Source organism: Artemia sp. Qi Xiang Cuo, chromosome 8 (genome assembly GCF_049724085.1).
Source record: "Artemia sp. Qi Xiang Cuo chromosome 8, ASM4972408v1, whole genome shotgun sequence".
Classification (NCBI taxonomy): Eukaryota; Metazoa; Arthropoda; class Branchiopoda; order Anostraca; family Artemiidae; genus Artemia; species Artemia sp. Qi Xiang Cuo.
This window is the reverse complement of record NC_142801.1, coordinates 34,721,392-34,738,618: the sequence shown is the minus strand read 5'-3', so window position 1 is coordinate 34,738,618 and position 17,227 is coordinate 34,721,392. Positions and strand designations below refer to the sequence as shown.

At 36.2% G+C, this 17,227-nt stretch overlaps 1 protein-coding gene across 1 annotated transcript in view; it reads right to left on the bottom strand.

The window, feature by feature from the left end:
• Positions 1-16,830, bottom strand: part of LOC148949351 (uncharacterized) — a 157,279-nt gene extending 140,449 nt beyond the window's left edge. The window contains exons 1-2 of the mRNA XM_089092681.1: positions 16,816-16,830; positions 6,583-8,105 (exon numbers count right to left, since the gene is read on the bottom strand). Of these exons, the coding sequence (XP_088948807.1) occupies positions 6,583-8,089 (1,507 nt within the window). The 5' untranslated portion in view covers positions 8,090-8,105; positions 16,816-16,830. The remainder of the gene's footprint in view (positions 1-6,582; positions 8,106-16,815) is intronic.
• Positions 16,831-17,227: the final 397 nt, after the last annotated feature.

Genomic DNA, 17,227 nt, shown 5'->3' with positions numbered 1-17,227 from the left:
ATCAAGAGAATGTAACTGTGACATGGTAAACCATGACAAAACACTACTGAAATATTCCAACTCTTGCATTTCACTGAAAGAAATTCAAAATGAACTTTGAAAAATCAATAGAATATAACTGTGACAAGGTAAACCACGACAAAACGCTTCTGAAATATTCCAACTCTTGCATTTCAACTAATGAAATTCAAAATGAACTTTGAAAAATCAAGCGAATGTAACTGCGACAAGGTAAACCACGACAAAACTACTGAAATATTCCAACTCTTGCATTTTAAATAAAGAAAACCGAAATGAACTTTGGAAAATCAAGAAAATGTAACTGTGACAAGGTAAACCACAACAAAACACTACTGAAATATTTCAACTCTTGCATTTCAATGAAAGAAATTCAAAATGAACTTTGAAAAATCAAGAAAATGTAATTGCGACAAGGTAAACAACGACAAAACACTATTGAAATATTCCGACTCTTGCATTTAAATGAAAGAAATCGAAAATGAACTTTGAAAAATCAAGATAATGTAACTGTGACAAGGTAAACCACGACAAAACACTAATGAAATATTCAAACTCTAGCATTTCAATGAAAGAAGTCCAATACGAACTTTGATAAATTAAGAGAATGTAACTGTGACAAGGTAAACCACGAAAAAACACTATTGAAATATTCCAACTCTTACATTTCGATGAAAGAAATTCAAAATGAACTTTGAAAAATCAAGAGAATTTAACTGTGACAAGGTAAACCTCAACAAAACACTACTGAAATATTCCAACTCTTGCATTTAAATGAAAGAAATCGAAAATGAATTTGAAAAATCAAGCGAATTTAACAGTGACCAGGTAAACCACAACGAAACGCTACTGAAATATTCCAACTCTTGCATTTCAACGAAAGAAATTCAAAATGAACTTTGAAAAATCAAGAGAATGTAACTGTGATTAGGTAAGCCGCAACAAAACATTACTGAAATATTCCAACCCTTGCATTTCAATGAAATAAATTAAAAATGAACTTTGAAAAAACAAAAGAATGTAACTGTGACAAGGTAAGTCACAACAAACCACTAGTGAAATATTCCAACTCTTGCATTTCAATGAAAGAAATTCAAATGAACTTTGAAAAATCAAGAGAATGTAACTGTGACAAGGTAAGTCACAACAAACCACTAGTGAAATATTCCAACTCTTGCATTTCAATGAAAGAAATTAAAATGAACTTTGAAAAATCAAGAGAATGTAACTGTGAAATGGTAGACCACGACAAACCACTAGTGAAATATTCCAACTCTTGCATTTCAATGAATGAAATTCAAAATGAACTTTGAAAAATCAAGAGAATGTAACTGTGACAAGGTAAACCACGACAAAACACTATTGAAATATTCCAACTCTTGCATTTCAATGAAATAAATTCAAAATGAACTTTGAAAAAACAAGAGAATGTAACTGTGACAAGGTAAACCACAACAAAACACTACTGAAATAATTCAACTCTTGCATTTCAATGAAAGAAATTCAAAATGAACAATGAAAAATCAAGAGAATATAACTGTGACAAAGTAAACCACGACAAAACACTACTGAAATATTCCAACTCTTGCATTTCAACGAAATAAATTCAAAATGAACTTTGAAAAATCAAGAGAATGTAACTGTGACAAAGTAAGCCACAACAAAACACTACTGAAATATTCCAACTCTTGCATTTAAATGAACGAAATTCAAAATCAACTTTGAAAAATCAAGAAAATGTAACTGTGACACGGTAAACCACAACAAAACACTACTGAAATAATCCAACTCTTGCATTTCAGCGAAAGAAATTCAAAATGAACTTTGAAAAATCAAGAGAATGTATCTGTGACAAGGTAAACCACGACAAAACACTAGTCAAATAATACAACTCTTGGATTTCAACGAAAGAAATTCAAAATGAACTTTGAAAAATCAAGAGAATGTAACTGTGACAAAGTAAACCACGATAAAACACTACTGAAATAATCCAACTATTGCATTTCAACTAAAAAAATTTAAAATGAACTTTAAAAAATCAAGAGAATATAACTTTGACAAGGTAAGCCACAACAAAACACTACTGAAACATTCCAACTCTTGGATTTAAATGAAAGAAATTCAAAATAAACTTTGAATAATCAAGAGAATGTAACTGTGACACGGTAAACCACAACAAAACACTAGTGAAATAATCTAAGTCTTGCATTTCAGCGAAAGAAATTCAAAATGAACTTAGAAAAATCAAGAGAATGTATCTGTGACAAGGTAAACCACGACAAAACACTAGTGAAATAATCCAACTCTTGCATTTCAACGAAAGAAATTCAAAATGAACTTTGAAAAATCAAGAGAATGTAACTGTGACTAGGTAAGCCGCAACAAAACACTACTGAAATATTCCAACCCTTGCATTTCAAGGAAAGAAATTCAAATGAACTTTGAAAAATCAAGAGAGTGTAACTGTGAAAAAGTAAACCACGACATAACACTACTGCAATATTCCAACTCTTGCATTTCAATAAATGAAATTCAAAATGAACTTTGAAAAATCAAGAAAATGTAACTGTGACAAGGTAAACCAAACACTACTGAAATATTCCAACTCTTGCATTTCAATGAAAGAAATTCAAAATGAACTTTGAAAAATCAAGAAAATGTAACTGTGACAAGGTAAACCACAACCAAACACTACTGAAATATTCCAACTCTTGCATTTCAACGAAAGAAATTCAAAATGAACTTTGAAAAATCAAGAAAATGTAACTGTGACAAGGTAAACCACAACCAAGCACTACTGAAACATTCCAACTCTTGCATTTCAACGAAGGAAATTCAAAATGAACTTTGAAAAATCAGACCTTTGGAGGGGGGAGGGGCCGGGGGAGGGGGTCGTTCTGTGTCTCAATGCACAAAAAAAGTATATAAAATGGGGGAGGGAAGGGGAGGGGAGGAGGGGAGGAGGAGGTGGGAGGAGGAGGGAGGAGGGGAGGAGGAGGAGGAGAGGGGAGGAGGAGGGGAGGAGGAGGGAGGAAGATGGAGGGAGAGGGGCCCCTTTGGGGGGGTCAAAGGGGGGAGGGGGCCCCTTTGGGGGGGTCAAAGGGGGGAGGGGCCCTTTGGGCCCCGGGGGGGGTCCGGGGGACCCTTGAGGGCCGGGTGGTCCTTTGGGAGCCCGGGGGACCTTTGAGGACCGGGGGCTTCCTTCGGGGTTGGGGTAGGTGGATTGGAACCCTTTGGGGTTGGGGTAGAGGACCTCACAACACTGTTCAAATGAAACTTGTGTATTATAACGACCACAGAGTTTCACCCTCAAATCCTCTTCCAAAATCTCTTCAAAAATCATCTTTTAAAATGTCTCTTACTGTTTCGCCGAAATAATTCCATAACCTGTCTAAAACAGTTTCGCCCAAATAATCCCTAAACGTAATTTCAGCGTGTTCCTTTTGTTTTTGGCATCTCTGCGCTAATGCATTTCAAATTAATAAGAAACCTGATTCCCGCGCTAAAACAATTCATCGCTAAGATGTTTCTTGGAGAACTGTTTCCACGGCGTTTGGTTATTAATATCCTTTGGAGTTCGACCAAAAGAGTTGTTTCCGAGGCAAAGACATTAATGACTTGGATCTATTCCTGGAGAAATGTTGACAGTATCTTTCAGACATTATTAAACTTTGCCTGGAAACAATTTGATTAATGACTGACAGCACAGGTGTTCCAAATTCCCAATCGATTACGCAATCAATTTCTCAGAAATCCATTTCCCCTAGGGAGGCTATACCCATATATGGTGCCCCGTCAGCATTAAAAATGCTGACAGGACCACGTGGTCCTGTTCGGATCAATAGGGGCCATTCTACTGAGGAGGAAGAAAATTAGAAAAAAAACAGACATATCACTGCTTCACATGCGACTAAGTGATATTCCTTGTTACTCAAGAGGGGACTGTAATTCTCCTACAAGAGATTTTTTGCTATGGAGATTCTGACAGTGCAATTTTCATTTTGGTTCAACGCCATTTTTGTGGTGTTTCAGCAAGGCCATAGACTACCCAGGGGGCGGGGCTACCGGGTTTGACCCCCCCCCTCCCCCCCCAAAAAAAAATGTCCAACTCGAAAGAATGTAACAAAAATACATATAAGGAAACTTTGTATGTATTTTTAAAGTGTTTTTGTTACCCCTCCCCCCGAACAAAAATCCTTGATACAGCCCTGGGTTTTAGACTATTTTTCGAAATTTCAATAGATTTGCTTTCAGAATGAATTTTTATTATTGAGATTAACCGAAATCATAGTTAACATTTCTAAATCAGCTTCACATGGTGATTCTTAATTACTTGCCAGTCATTTGTTTTTTAATGTGTTTTTACGTGTTCAGATACTATGGACTAGGGTTCGTTCTTTACTAGGTTGGCCCTAAGGGGAAGACCATGACAAGAGAGATTAGACCACAGCAATGTGGCGTTTTCTGCCGTTTCGCGCCACAAGCATTAAGTTCTAATCAAAGAGGGTAAAGATCTATCGAAAAAGTATCGATTGTTCTTGGTCTAAAACCGTAACTAGAAGAATTTCAGCCCTTCATCATCAAAAACGGATCTAAACTATGACTTAAATGCCGCAGCAATTTTCTTGTTTATTCTTAAATCTTTAGCTGAAAAGGACATGGATGCTGTAGTTTTTCTTTCTTTTTTTTTATTCACGGCGCCAGTTACTTAAATGTATCTGATATGCCGCTATTCAATTACCTCGTTTTGAAACCTTGAGGTTTTAAATGTCTGTTGAAACTTCTTTTGAAGGAGTCAACAGAGGGATTTGCAGGAATAACTTCCCCAGGAAGATCGTTCCAGATAGAGGTGCAACGCCGGATGAAGCTCTTCCTCAAGTACTCGGTTCTTGGCGTGTCCTCCTTTAGATAATTGGACCGAGCTGTGTGCCTTCACCTCTGCTTTGTCGGTTGGACAAGGGGGGGAGGGAACAATACGAGAGAGCTCGTTTGAGGGAGGTGAATTCAAGTACTTGTAGAAAACGCTACATAAAATGTTTCATTTACACGCTGGAGCGAGTCTTGTGCAGAAGCGCAGCCCGCCCTGTTTGCCATATTCTGGATCTTTTGGAATTGTGCTAACATCGTTTTCGGGCCATCAGCCCATAGCGGGCATCTAAATTCAGCTGTGAGTCTGATACTGGACTTGTAAAGTGGGATAATCGAGCTGGATGGAAGAAGGTTTTTACATCAAAGAGTGACTCCGAACTTTCTTGCGCAGGAGGTTCTCACCCGATCAAGGTAGTTATTCCAAGAGAGATCGGTGGAGAAATGAATCCCCAGTAGACGAAGATCGTCGACTCTCTTTAAAGTTTCATTTTTTAAAATGAAACTAGAGTGTTCGCGCGGCACCTTTGATCGGGTAATAAGAAGCTCCTTTTTCTCGATGCATTAAAGCTAATAATCCATGTATCAGACCACTTTTCAATTTTATAAATATCTATTGTAGGGAAAGGAGGTAGGGGTCTTCGTGTTTTGGGATGGCTGAGTGGGTCGTGGTATTGTCAGAAAAGGGATGCAGAGGTCTTGTAAAGTTGTCTCCCATGTCATTTATTTAGATAAGGAAGAGTGTAGGTCCCAAGACACTGCCCTGGGGAACCCCTGCTTTCACCGAGTATTCTCGAGAAATAAACTCATCGAGGACAACCCGCAGGGAACGATCTGAAAAAAAGCTCTCAATCACTCTTAACAGACATCCACGAACACCATACGCATGGAAGTTTCTTTAGCAGGCCACGGTGCTATACCGTGTCGAAAGCTTTGACAATGTCGAATGACAATAGCCTAATGTTATACCCCCATGCCAGAAGTTCGATCCAATACTGACGCTGGGCCTCTAGGTAGTCTAATGTTGAGCGTTTCCCCTGGAATCCATATTGGTGGTCGCCTAGAATGTCATTTGATTCCAGGAACTGTTGAAATGTTTAATTGGAGACGCTCTCATAGACTTTGCCAAAGCAGAAAAGGAGGATAACAGATCTATAGGAGCCCACGCTCGTTGGATCGCCATTTGGCTTTAGGGAAGGTATAACATGGGCGGATTTCCATGTTTGCGGGAAGGTTCCGGAGCAAAAGCATATCCGGAAAAGCAATGACAATGGTCCAGCTAGTTCGGCCACACAGGATTTGAGGACAACATTTTGTATGTTGTCAGGACCTGTGGCTTTGGTTACACCAAGATGCCGCAAAATGTGAAGGATCTAAAGGAGAAGAAAAATTCACACGATCCAGGACAATATAGGCTCGGTCCGAGAAACTTGGCACTTTCTCTACCGTCTTCATCAAGATTCGAGAAGGGAGTCTTGATGTAAATGAACAAAAAAAATTCATTTTTGTTATGTTTCTACGAGCCGGGCCAATATTTTTTTGGGGGGGGAGGGGCGGGGGGTCAAAACCCCTTACCCCCATCCCCCTGGATACGGTCTTGTAGGTATAGTTCAGCATGTTGCACATATCACCACCGAGCCCGGAGAAAACTGATTATAGCTACAAACATACCCTGATCTTCAACAATGAGCCGCTTACCTTGAGTATCTATGCCTTTTGAGGCTATTTCAGCACATGTCGTGTCTGTGCTTTCTGCAAACTTTCTAATTTTTTCGTACGTTCTTTGAGTTCCACCTATATCGTCATAAAAATAACTAATACTGTCTACTTGATTCTCATTTATGATAGTCGCAACTACCGTATCTATTGAGTTAGGATTGCTAACAATCGACGGCTCGATATAACCGTTCGAACTTGGAGGCCTTAGATCATCATAAGGACAAGATCTTCGTCGCATTTCATTGATATCGTCATAGCACACTGAAAGCGTTTCACTGACATTTGAATAGGTAGCACCATCATAATGAGGTTTCAGATCAGCATAGTTACGTATAGAAGGGACTCTTATGTCATCATACCGAACAGATAGCGATTTGACGTCGTCGTATCCAACGGACGGAACTGATTTAATATCATCATAACTTGAAAGATTTATTGAAGGAGCATTCCCATTTCCTATTTCATCATAAGGGGGCTTATCACCAAAGGACAGATAAATATCTTGATAAATCTGCCTACTTTTTCCACTCCAAAGAAAAGACGAATTTGGTTTTAAGTTTTTTGGTTTAGCCACCTTTAAACCATCCGATGGACCGCAGTTGGCATAACCGGTATCTTCACTATTTGAACAATCGATTTCTGGATTCCATCTTTCATAATCAGATGATTCATTTTCGTGACTACCCGTCGGCTTTAATATTAAAACCGGTCTATTTTCAACATTCTGCGGCTTTACGAGTGTGGGCATTGACAGCCTATTCTGAGCGTTAGGTCGATTACACTGAACCAGAGAAACCGACTTTGCTCGATACTGACTGAAATTTCGCTCCTCCTTTGCCGCTGAATCAAGTCGCTCGAAATTCCGTATTGCTTGCTTCACTAGGCTTTTCACACTATCGTATACACTTTCATCACGCTCAGAAAGGTCAGATAAATTGGGCTTACAGGTTAATAGCCTATCCTGGCTTTCACTTTTTGCGGTTTTAGGGTCGTCAACTTTTGGCTTCCGAACTGAACCCCGACGTCTTATACTTCTACGCACTGATCTTCTTATCGGGTAGCTTGGATGAATAGTAATCGACTTATCATGACGTTCAATTATTTTTACACCCGGATTGGTTGCTTTATTAGGCTCAACTTTCCCATTTTCTTTATCCTTTTCCAAGCTTTCGATTGTCACGGTTTCTTCTTTGGTAAGGACACTTGAGCTTTTTTTCTTTGCTTTTTCATTTTTCTTTTTCGCTTCTTTCTTTTTTAGTTTAGATTGCCTGCTGGTACTTTTTCGTGATAAATTAGAAGGCGCAACGAAGCTTTTGTTACTGGTCTTCTTCTTTCTCAACTTGTCGCCGGTTTCCAGAAGAAGATTCTTGTTCAGCAGAAATTCGGCAGTTTGTCCACTATTATAAAGGAAAGATCTCATTGGTACATTATTATGAGCTTCATATTTTGTGTTTTCGTTATCTTCTATAATAGTTCCTTGCTTCATAGTGGAGCTACATCTCCTAGAAAAAAAAGGGATCTGAAATAACTCCAGTTATTGCAGGTCATATGTACAACTTAGTAAAGAGCAAACCCCAGCCCAGAATAATGGAAACTAAAAAAAAATCATTCTTAAACAAATTTTATACGCAAAAGGATCGTCATTTGGCACAACTTTAGGAATGGCAACTATTATCCGTATTAAACTTAAAAGTAGACAGCAATAATTAAAACAACTTTACACGAATTCCAAAATAAAGCTTGAAAACTCTCGAAAACAGTGGCCGATAGAAATAAATGCACCATTGGAATCCTATAGATGAACTAGATGAAAAATAAACAGTAGAGGTTTTGAGCCCCTTAAATTGAAAAAAAAGAAAAACACTTCTTTGCATGGGTAGCAGTGATGTCTCCTTTGTAAAAACTACAGCGGCACTTGTGGTGATGGAGTGAGGAAATACAGATGCCCTACCTCCAATGGAAGACTAAACAAATATACAAATTGTAATATTCTGTAATATTAAAAAATAATGCATTTTTGGGTAAAAAAAACATTTTTGAGCCTTCACCCCCCTCTGGATTACTTTTGCAGGCTGGCTCAACTCCTCCTAGGAAAAACTTAAGCCTAGACACGCACTCTTTGTTAACTTTAAATTGGAAATATACTAGGCCAAGAAAAGTCCAGCCAAATTCACTGGAGATGATTGGAATGTATTTGATAGATCATGAATTCTAGATCTACCTAAATATAAAAATCCAACTAAAAAGAGAATACAAGTGTAAATCCTTGATGTCAATCTTTCTGCAGCACATCCGTACATGAATTAAAATGCTTATTGCCAAAGCTTTCGGTTACTTGAAATGCACTGTATAAACTTAAAAGGAGGCCGACAACTTAATTGATATTACTCCTTAAGAAAAAAGGTTACAACTAATATAAAATTATTAGCAAAATGAATTTCTAGGTTAAAATCAATGTTAATCAGGAATAGGAGAAGGGTTACGGTTCTGTCATACAACGTTGCAAAACCATTCACACTAGCATAACTTTAGACCAGTGGTTCTGAGCTAATTTTTGGCCATACCCCACCTAGGCATTTTTAAAATACTGGTGCTCCATAAACCCCAGAAAATGTTCTGGGGTTTTAGGCTGTTTTTTAAGTTCCCACAAATTTTTGTCCCAACGCAGTTTTATCATTAAGACTAATAGAAATAATAGTTGGCATTCCCAAATCAGCTTCAAGTAGCGAAAGACGTTATTATTTTCGGTTACTATGAGCAAGGGCTTGATCTTTACTAGGTTGCCCCTAGGGGAGTAACCATGAAAGGTGGGCAGTTCTTTTCAGGTTGGTTTCAGAAGTTCGTCATTAATTAGTTGCCATTATTCAATTTTACTTTCATCTCAGACTATCTGGTGACAATAAACACTGCCCCGTGTACGCTCATAATAAGTAAAGACTGCTAACGCAGTCTTTCGACTGCGTTAAAATGCATCCCACATTTTGATAACTAGTGCTCTGGGCCGAAATTAATCACTTGGTATGAAATAAGGGAATTCTGAAACACGCTTTTATTATGCTAATCCAAAAGATATTATATTACAAGACGCATATTATACGGAAGAAAGCAAAACTGACAAATTTTTCCTGGTATCGAAAGCTTCATTTCCAAACAGTTCCTGTTAACAAGACAAATAAAATCAGTACACGTTAGAAAACTCGAATTATAAAATCACGTTAAATCAAAGAACAGTAGATTAGTAAAAAGAATTAAACCAATCAGTCTGGACTGCTTAGTTTATGCATAAATAACTGAATATTTCGAACTGATATTACAAAATCAGTGATATGATCAAAACCCTAAGGTTCTGTTTGACAACCAAAAAGCCAACATATATGAACATATTCGTTATTGATTTTGAGTAACACTTGTACTACATGAGCGGATAACTAAAAATAGTTTTAATTATAGCTTTGAAAAGTGTATGTCAACAAACAATTTTTCTGAAGTATAGTCTATTAATAGAGTCTCTGTATCTTTTTTATCAGACTTCTTTGATTTGTTTCTTGTTTGATTATTTAGAGACGATAATGCTTAATCTCTATACAATTCCTGGACCTGTGCTAGCTGAGATCAAACCCCGGGCCCAGTATCGCCAAGCAGAGACCAGTCCACTGTGTCATCGAAGGATTCTTTTTTTTCAAACTCGTCATACAGATAAAATGTTTTCTGTTCTAAAGCTTCCATCTTTTATAGTTTCAAAAAATGATGCCTTAAATCTTTGCTTTGACTGGTTCCTGAAGCTCTTCGGATTCATATTTCAGCGCCTTACATATTATAGAAGTTCAATAAAACGAATTAAAAGAAAAAAAAACTAATTTACCCTAAAAAATGTTTCGTACATGGTATTAGAACGGATGCTTTGCTGAAAACACAGTATATTGTATTGTGGTTCTAAATTTTTTACTTTTCTGTTGCTTTGAAAGAGAGAAAACAATTGAATCAGGAGAAGCATGACCAGTACGCAGGAGGATATTTCTAGCTTCTAGATTGGTGTTTCTCGGAAGATATTTTTAGGATAACATCAATAATTCTGAATATTATTTGCATATAGTGAACCTTCTTCTGTGTGTTTTTTTAACTAGAGCCCCCGCCCCAATAAGTTTATGTGTGCATGACTGAGCACAGCAAGTGAGAACATCAAAATTAAAGGGAAGGATAAGGATGCTCCAGAGCAATTGCTGGGACACAGGGAGTTTCATGTGCTTTTTTTTTTTTTTTTTTTTTTTTTTTTTTTTTTTTTTTTTTTTTGCAGGGACAAGTAGCAAGCCTATTTCCCAGCCATGCGGTAGCGGGAATAATCCCTGGGCTCCATATTTTCAAGCAGACTATCTATCCACTGTGCTATCACAGTATGAATATCAAAATAAGTTTTATTTGGGTTTTCAGGATTAACTGTTTGAAATGATTTTTTTTGACATTACCAATGTTCTGAAAACCAAATTATGCTATAATCAGGAACAAAGAACTAATTACGATTTATTTCCTAAACTAATTAGTATTATGAAATATGTGAACAGATGTATACAAAAGTAATTCACATGCTAACCTTCTGAAAAGTTCCGGACACAAAATATTCTGTCTAAGGATTGAACATTGCCCGTTAAGCTTCGCGCTAATCAAAGAAACAAGTAAGATAAGAAATGGCCACACTGAAGTAAAAAATAAGTATTATATATTACATTGCTATGCGGGGTAAGACGAAATTACGGAACCCCCCAAAAAAAAAGTTAAAATAACTTGGTATAAAATAGCATGACTAGATAATTTCGCTTCTACTTAACCCTAACTCTTCAAATAGCCGGGCATTACTAACTTGCTTCAATTATTAATCTGGTTTGCAAGAAGAAAAAAAATGACCCTACACACCCACAATAAGAATTGAAATAAAAGGTTGTCTAATCCCAAGTCCTGCGTCCAATCTTATGTATATTTTGATTTAGAACACGCTTTTGATAGTAATGATAGGGATCCCTTATACCTAAGAATCCAGAAGGTATGCCTGCGAAGGTTTTTCTCTTAGGATATTAGCTATAGTATGGCAAAACAATAGTTATAGTGAAGATCGTAGGTAAAGGCGAATCGTCGTTGTTTGAAATTAAAAAAGAGGTAACCAAAGATTTAGCCAAAAAAAGATTGACCCAAATACAAGCGGACTGCCACGCCGCCTCAAACCCCTAAAGTATGTATTATTTGGGCATACTATGTTTTGAACAGTTTTCTGTTTTCTTTATCAATTAAAAAAAAATTTCCACAAAATAAGTTTTTCAAAAAAATATAGAACTCCATTAAACCAGAAATGAACAAAAATAGAATCAAATAATCTACCAAGCATACAACTACCACAAATTAGTATCAATAAATAAATGAAACCCAAAACAAACAGAAATTAAGATAAATAACAGAGTGAAATAAAAAACGAGCAGAAATTATTATGAGTAGAGTTCTAAACCCCATACTTTCTAAAAGCCAGAATATAATTTGTACTTTACTGACAACAATTTAAATGAATTTACTGAAAAAATGTGCAATGTCAGTTTAATATAGATACACTGATATTTATTCCTTAAAATCTTAATTAATTTTTGATTTTTTAAAGTTATAAAAGTGAAAAAATTTAAAAGAATTTTTTCAGTAAAGTTTGGTTTTTGGTTTAATAAAGTTCTTTATTTTTTTGTTTAAAAAACTTATTTTGTGGAAAAAGTTTTTTTTAATTAATTTCTGTCCGTTTTATATTTACATAGTCTTTTCAGGGAGAAAAACTGAGCCTCTTCTAAAGTTAAACAACCATCCCTTCCATAAAAACCTTAAATACCCCCTTGGTATAACTTACAACCCTTCCCCTTAATCTCTAGGGTTTGTTTCAACCTCAAAAGCCCTGTTATATGATATTTAGACATTTTGAATAGAATGGCTATCTCAAAATTTCTATTAGATGCATTTCGGGACAATACGACATGTGCATGCGTGTGGGGGGGGGGGATACCTGCCCTCAGATGACGGTTTTTTAATAAGCACGGATCTCATTGCGGCATTCGCGTCATACTTTGGGGCCGTTTTCCAAGAGGAGGTGGGCTGAAGACCTAGAGGTTAGGGTTTCAAACTATAATAAATCAATTGGTTCTATTGGGAAGTTGCATTCCACATTATTTCGATCCTGTTTTGGGAAAGAAATCATATACTTAGGAACAAAATGGCAGAAAAGGCCACTTTGCTGTGGCAAGATGTCTTTTATTGCACTAGATATGGCAATTCCCTTTCAAGTGTGTTGTCTCCCATAATTCCTCGTCCGCTGGTTCGATGCGACCACCCCCACCTGGGGAAAAAAGGACGCGTCAGTGCTTCCTCTGCGAAAGTGATTTTCTTTGCTTTTCAAGGGGTTAGGGCAGTTTCCGAATGATATGAATGTTGAAGTGATTACCAAGGTTTTTGATAAATTCAAAGCAAACGTTTGGTTTTTTCCGTCCTCAAAAAGTAAATATTGGGAGCATATTCCTTTTTTAATCGCAGTGGCATTTGGAGAATAACAAATTGATACATGGGGGGGGGGGTAGGGGGGGAGTTTTTCTCTTCGCAAATAAATACTTCCTAAGTTATTGTTTTGATAGGTGTAGACTAACCTGTTGTCTCACGGCTAAGGGATCGAGTTAAAATTTCCAGAGATTTTTTTTGGAGGGTAGGGGCGAATATGAACTTGTGTTGGGGGGGGGGGGGGTAGAGACACTTAATCCGACCCTCGTGAGAAACTATATGTTATATTTCTCTTCCTTTTTATGCCTGTCAATAGTTTCTTCCTTCTAAATGCATTCCTTTCAAATATTCAGAAAGTCAATCCTGTACCATTTATTGATTCACTAATTAAAAAAAAAAAAACTGCATTACCAAACTAAACAGACTACTATATAGCTGTCAATTGATGTTTTGTAATCTTTACAATAGTTTTCTATAATTTTGAATGAAATGGAAAGAACAGAAATCATTTTTTTGGGCATTATGATAATTAAAAACAATTGAAAATATATATTTTTTCAGTAAAGCACCAATAGCACTAGTCTTTGAGGACTAGATGGGTGGGGGTGGCATCTCCAGTCTAATTTGTATGACTTTATTTTTGATCGTTTGCAGTTTAAATATTAGTAATTTCTTTTCTTCTGAATATTTCTAGGTTTTGGAAAGATTTTTAAAAATTAATAACTACAAATCACATATCGACTTTCGAAATAAAGTTCTCAATGGAAATGTCTAAAATATGTTGTTTTAGTTAAGCTTGAGCAGTAACTTAAACATTACGAGTGGTGGCGACGGGTTAACGTCCCCCTCCTATTCAAGGTAATCTTCTCTTTTTTTTAATTTCGCTCTGTGTTTGAAAATACTTATTAAGATAAACCTAATCATAATCAGGAAGAAAAAATAGCTTAACACCGACTCCTATATCGTGAACGTGTTAAGCATACTAATTATCTCCCGTACTAAAATTATTAATAAAAAACGAATCAGTCTTGAAAGCGCAGCTTTGCACACGATCAATGCTCCTGTGATGTCATGCTGACCACACCTTACGTCATTGGGATTTTATTGTAACGTTGCCATACATTCCGAGAAGACCCCTCAACATTCTAGTTAACGGTTTAGCGCATTGCACTGTGCAATAATACCAGTCCAGATGCCTACAACAAAACAAGATCCATGAATTCAATTTGCCTATGCGGTTAAAGTCACTCATGAATGAACCCCATGATGCAAAATAAGTGTAAATGAAAAATAGTAGGCTACATTCAGTAGATGAGCAGTTAATTAGTAACTAACTAATAATCATTTGAACAGTTGCGCTTTTCATAGGTAATCGCGTTAAAACCTCAAGCGTAAATGCTACATTCATTCAATTGAGCACTTTAGGAAATTCACCTGAAAAGACTACTTTTTTTTTTTTACAAAGGATCAAGTTCTAAACCAAATTGAACAGATTACAGGAGCCTGGAAAAGTTTCAAGAAAAATAAAATCAAGCATTCCTTGGGACATAGTCATCCTTCCAAGCATGTTAAGGTACATATTGAAATAACCAATGAACACTATTCCCTTTATCCAATGGAATTTTTCGATTGGCTTAGGCTCCTGTCATATTGCCCTGCTGTTCCCCCTCTCTTTCTCCCTCAACGAAAAGCAAAATTAAATCAAACTAAGGACGAAATTGTGTTTGCCAAAGTTGAGACAGGTCGTTATAGGCCTGTCCCATGAAATCTTCAAGGCCTTAGACATGGCAAATGTGCCACAGTGCCACATAGATTTCAAAAGTGAAATCGAACGCAAATATTCCATAAATGACAAGTAAATAGCCTTAGCACCCAATAAGAACCAGGCTTCCGACTTAATCATTCTTTTGTGTTCTGCTAAATATAAAAATCAATCAAACATCCTAATTTCTATTGTAATAATGAATTAAATTTTGCTGTTATTGTAGTTAGTTCGGAAAGGGTTAATCCATCTTTTTCGTCTGAAAAAAAATATTAATTGTTTTCTGGAAATGGGACATTTTCTGTAATATTTTTCTTTTCTAAGTTCATTCAATGCAAAAAGAGTTAGACTTTATACTGTTTTGAAATTTATGTTTAACTTCTTTTATGATATCACACTAACAAATCTATTTTGGAAATCTCTCTAATTTTATTCCTGAAATATCTTATATAGCCGCCTTCGATAGCTGAAGCGTCAAAATCGACCGGGCTTGGTGTACCGAACTAAATAAAACATCATAATGTCTAAACTTAAATAGCACTAGAATAGCCATTTCTGGCATTAAATAGGCTAGCAATAACTAAAATATTGCTACACAAAGGAGAGAGATAAAGAATTTCTATAGTTTTATATCCACCCAAAATGCCCCCTCATCGGGCGAGAATGCAGGAATCGCTTCTCAGGAAGGAATATTTTGTACGTGCCTGAATTATGCACATTCCCTCTGTGCTCATAGTGTGCATCTATAAGGGTGAAGAAGGTTAATCCATAAGATAGATTTGAAGTGAGGGAGTATAATTCTTCCAAACAGTAAAAGAGTAAAAAAAATTATGCTCAGGCTTCTGGAGACTAAAGGGCTGGGCACACGTAGCTGATTTCGGGAACTGAATTCCAAATCAGCGCCGATTTTAAAAGAAATCGGCGTCGATTTGAGCTTGAAAATTTTTCTGTTTTCGGCACCGATTTACAAAATCAGCGCTGATTTTCATCATGGTCATCAAAAAGAAAAATATGGACACAAATAAATAGTCAGCCAGAGGTATCTGTGGTGAAAGACCCCACTACTGAGCTGAGATCAATCAAGTAACTATTAATAAACTCCAGTTGACTATTTGTGTCCATGATTTTTGTTTTTAAAATCTTGCGCAATAAATTTTTCTTTCAAGAAATTTTTCTTACCTCTATCGTTTGTCCACTGATGCTGAAATCGATTCCCGAAATCAGCTACGTGTGCCTAGCCCATAAGGGAGAAATACTGACTAGATGAAGCCACCCGCCCCCCCCCCCAGCCATGAATGCTTGGGTTAAAGACACTAATAGGATCGTCGTTTAGTATCAATTAGTCTGCTTCATTTTTGATCTTGGAGTGGTGAGCTTACATCCTTCCTCTTACATTTCTATCTTTCTAGATAAGCAGAGAATATTTTCCAGACTCAGTTGAGACGACGGTAATTCCGGTTCAAAATTCGATGTCGATATGCTAATTTTGAAGAGTAAAAAATAGGGAAATTACGTAGATAATATAAACTATAGGAGCAATTATCGATGCTGAAAGGGGAGGGAGGTCACAATTTCAAGGCCCCTCGCTTTACGGATACCTGGAAAATTTTTGTTCGAAAGTTTCGCGTGATAGGGGCCCAGGAGGTTTGGATAAATAGAAATCCGAAAGTCAGATCAGCCCTCCCGCCACTTCTTCTGAAACATTTTGTAAACTTGCCAATATCTTGAAAATAAATTTGGATGCCTTTCGGGTAGCGATGCATCCATTTAATAAAAAAAAAGGTGAAAGATTCCGGCGAAATCGCGTGTTATGTAGCGTTTGTTGAAAAATGACAACTCTCCAAGAAAAGTAAAACTTAACTAACCATTTTCCTGTTGGTCACTAATTAAGATATGGACAAATACCTTTCCTCGGAAATTTACAATATATATCCTATTACTTCTCCAATCTTAATCCTGACTTAAGAATGTACTCATTGGTATAGCTAGCAGCTAACTGACTAATTTTAACTTAGCTGCCAGATTCGTCTAACTAGTTTAGCAAGACGGGTTATTTACATTACGCTAAAACCAGTTGCATTTTCTAAATATGTACTCTAAATAAGAAAAAAAACCAGTACAGACAATAAAAACTTAAATATTTACCACTAATTTAATCGTGAATATACATACATATATATATATATATATATATATATATATATATATATATATATATATATATATATATATATATATATATATATATATATATATATATATATATATATATATATATATATATATATATATATATATATATATATATATATATATATATATATATATATATATATATATATACATATATAA